General features: G+C 44.5%; 1 protein-coding gene across 2 annotated transcripts in view; it reads left to right on the top strand.

Annotated features, from left to right (window-relative positions):
- WWC2 (WW and C2 domain containing 2) overlaps positions 1-3,342 on the top strand; it is a gene marked incomplete at its 5' end in the record, with an annotated part of 134,130 nt that overhangs the window by 49,742 nt on the left and 81,046 nt on the right. For both annotated transcript variants that reach the window (XM_014592384.1, XM_014592385.1), the window contains 1 exon segment: positions 338-417. In XM_014592384.1, coding sequence (XP_014447870.1) covers positions 338-417 — 80 coding nt within the window.

A 3,342-nucleotide genomic window follows, 5' to 3' on the forward strand; every position in this document is an offset into this window, starting at 1 on the left:
GGCGTCATGGTGGAGTTGCCAAGGCTTGACGTTCTGGCTGTTCTCATTGGCTACTGCTGCAAAGGGGAGACCAGGATGGGTCTAGCGCATAGGACTGCTGCTAAGTAAGATCGCAGAGGTACATCATAATAATAGCGTCCATCTCTGGTCATTTAAACGTGATGAGTATGCCTTCCAAAGAATTTATGTGCAGAATAAACTAGTAAAGTGAATGTTATTTAAACTGACGGCGTGTTTAATATATTTAATAGTTTACTAATTTATTATCTTTTAAACGGATGTGCTGTGTCCCCAATTATTTACAAACATTCATCTTTGCATTGATTTCTCATAAAAGGTTAAAAAGCTGAAGAGAGAACTCTCACAGATGAAACAAGAACTGCTCTATAAAGAACAAGGCTTTGAAACATTGCAACAGTAAGTATACAAAGACTGAAATTGACTTTCGAATAATTCAGAGCTCCCTAATTTAGACAAAGAAAACAGTACAGATTACATACGAGATTTCTCAAAGAGACATAAAGCTGAACACAGAGCCTGCACAAAAAAAAAAGGGGGGGGGGGCCAAAAAGCAATCAACTGACAACAACAACAAAAAACTTGGGAAAAATCTATACATTTTGAAAAAGTCTAAAGTTTTTATTAACCATCAGAGATCTAAAGAAACCAAAGCAAAAACCTCAACTACCTCTTGGACCCCGCCAGCCTCCCCACAGATGGTAGCAGAGAGCTAAGAGAACAGGCAGGGGAAGCTCTCCACATTCAGCTCCAGAGACTGGGCCGGTGTCTGGACTTGACTTCCTGAGTGAGCCCACAGCTGCCCTGAACCCTCTGCCAGCCCTGGGGTGACCTAGAGTCTAACCCTGACTGACCCCCCGGGGACAAGGCAAGTCGGGGTCATCTGCACAGGAGCGCATGTTCACCGTTTCTTCTGTCCTGTCCAGGTCACACCGAAGTCCCATGGGCCCTCGTTAGAACTTTAGGCTGCGCTGGGTTAAACAAAACTACAGAGGGCGGAGGGTAGCAGGCTGTGTGTGGCTGGACATGCCCACCCCAGACCCAGCCCCTGGATGATGACGCCTGGCTTAAATAAACCATGGCAGGCACACCAGACACTTTTTATTTATTAAAAAAAAAAAAAAAGTTTTTTTCTTTTTTTTAATTTGCTACAGGGCACCTGAACTCACCAGAAAGAGAGAGAGAAAAAGTGGGAAAGGATCCCCGGGGGGTGGGGGGGATGGTCTTGCTGCAATCCCTTCTCCTCCATTCCCCTCTTGGAATTCTGGCGATACCCCTGCGTGTTCTTTAAGCCGCTGGGTCTGGGACTTGAACCATGCAGTCGACCATGAGGGACCCAGCCTACCATAACAACCATGCCACTGGCTGGGCCACACCTGAGACTTTCCAATCCCACAGTCCCCACCCTGCCAACAGGGTCTCTCCGAGGACCAGGGAGAGGATCAAAGCTTAACCCCTGACAGGCAGTCAGCTGCCTTTCCTTCCCTCCTGAGTGGTGCAGCGTTCCCAGGGATGTCTCTGGACCGTTCTCTGTTTTCCTAGCATCTCCATCTCCCTCCTTAGCATCAAGCTGGTCCCAAGAACCACCTCTCTGGAAAGTACCCAGCTCTGTTCCTTTTCCCTGTGAAACCCTATTCTGCTTTCTGCTCTTAGGAAATGCGGGACAGTCCAGGGCAGCACGGCACCCCCTCCCCCCTTAAAGATCCTGCGCGTCACTGCCAGGCACACATTAGCTAGTCGTCCCGTGTGCTTGGATGATGAGCCGTATGTGGGATGCTCTGTCACCGTCCTTACCTGTCAGGCACCTGGCTTCCCTTCCAGACATTTGCGGCAGTCTTTTGGCCTACCCGCCTCATGTGGTCATGACCCTGACATTCTTTCAGATGCTGCCATCCTAGTGGTTCTCAAGCCTGACTGCATATTAGAATAAGCGGGCCAGCTCTGCCAAATAACTGGCTCCAGCTCCACCCCGGCTAGATCTTAGGAGGAGAGCCCGGGAGCTTCCCAAGTGTTGCCACGCTCTAAGAACCTCGGCTGGTTCCGGAGCTCCCCTACAAACCCGTAGATCTAGAATGACATGACCGTGTTGTTTAGTGATTGTGTATCAGCATAAAGTAAAGCTTTGTGGTGGGTGGGGAGAGAAAACAAACTTCGGAGAGTGCTACGAAATGTTTCACCCTACCTTAAACATTTTTAAAGCACACGAAATTATAACTCATGTCAGCACCAGGATTAAAGGTTAGCCAAACTTGCTGTTTTTGTTATATTGATGTAACAATGCTGTATTGTTTCAAAGCAGTTTGCTTGCAAGCAATTTTTACAGGAATCTAAGGCATGTTTAAGAATCTGTCAATAACATTCCACAAGAAAACAATAGTCATTTGTTGTAGAAATTCAGGCATTCTCTTGCAATGATTTTAATCCCTTGAACCAAGAGCAGAAAGATATGATATCTCACATCAGAGCCTTCTCCTGTTGATCTTAACTATAGACAAAATAAAGCTGTTTTCATTCAGATGTTAACCACCAGACTACCGAAACATTGAATGTTAATTGATTGAACCCAGAGACCAGACTTTTTAAGAAACCACATTCCTGATATCATAAAGGGACTTTTATTTGTGGCTGTGGCAGAAAATACACTTCAGGAAAAGATTTAAATAGAATCTGTTGCAGGCTTTTGTAATGTTTTACTTATTCACGATAAAATGGACTATGTTTTGTTGAATCTGGAATTACAATGTAATTAAAACTTGGGCTTTCGTTTTACTTGGTGTGATAGTTTTATGCCAGGCAAACAAATGTCGTCTTGTTCTTTGTGTTCCTCGCATCCGTCTGTGGTCCCACACTTGACTTTGGCCTAAGCAGTAGCTTCGCTCGCGTGGAGGTGGGTACCCGGAGGTGTGGATTTCCATCCTGCTGCCTCCACTGTGCACTCACAGCGGGAAGTGACGAAGCCCTTGCAGGCCAGAGCGATTTACGAATTCTGTGAAAGTCTGCTCTGGGCGTACGTGGTTTCCAGAGAAAGCATACAGATGAACATCTCTTTTTTCAGAAGGAAATAAGATGATAGGAAAAAATTTAATTGAAGGGTATACACAAGCCAAACAACTTTTAAAAATTTTTCAGAGAAAAATAACTTTCTCAAATTAAGAACACAAAACACAATGCAGGTTGAGTATCCCTCATCTGAAGTGCTTGACACCAGAAGTTTTTTAGATTTTGGAATAATTTGCCTAACATCATATACCCTAGAGATAGGACACAAATCAAATGTGAAATTTATTTATGTTTATATATATATATATATATATATATATATAT

The sequence above is a fragment of the Tupaia chinensis genome, unplaced genomic scaffold, assembly GCF_000334495.1.
Source record: "Tupaia chinensis unplaced genomic scaffold, TupChi_1.0 Scaffold000685_1, whole genome shotgun sequence".
NCBI classification, from domain to species: domain Eukaryota; kingdom Metazoa; phylum Chordata; class Mammalia; order Scandentia; family Tupaiidae; genus Tupaia; species Tupaia belangeri.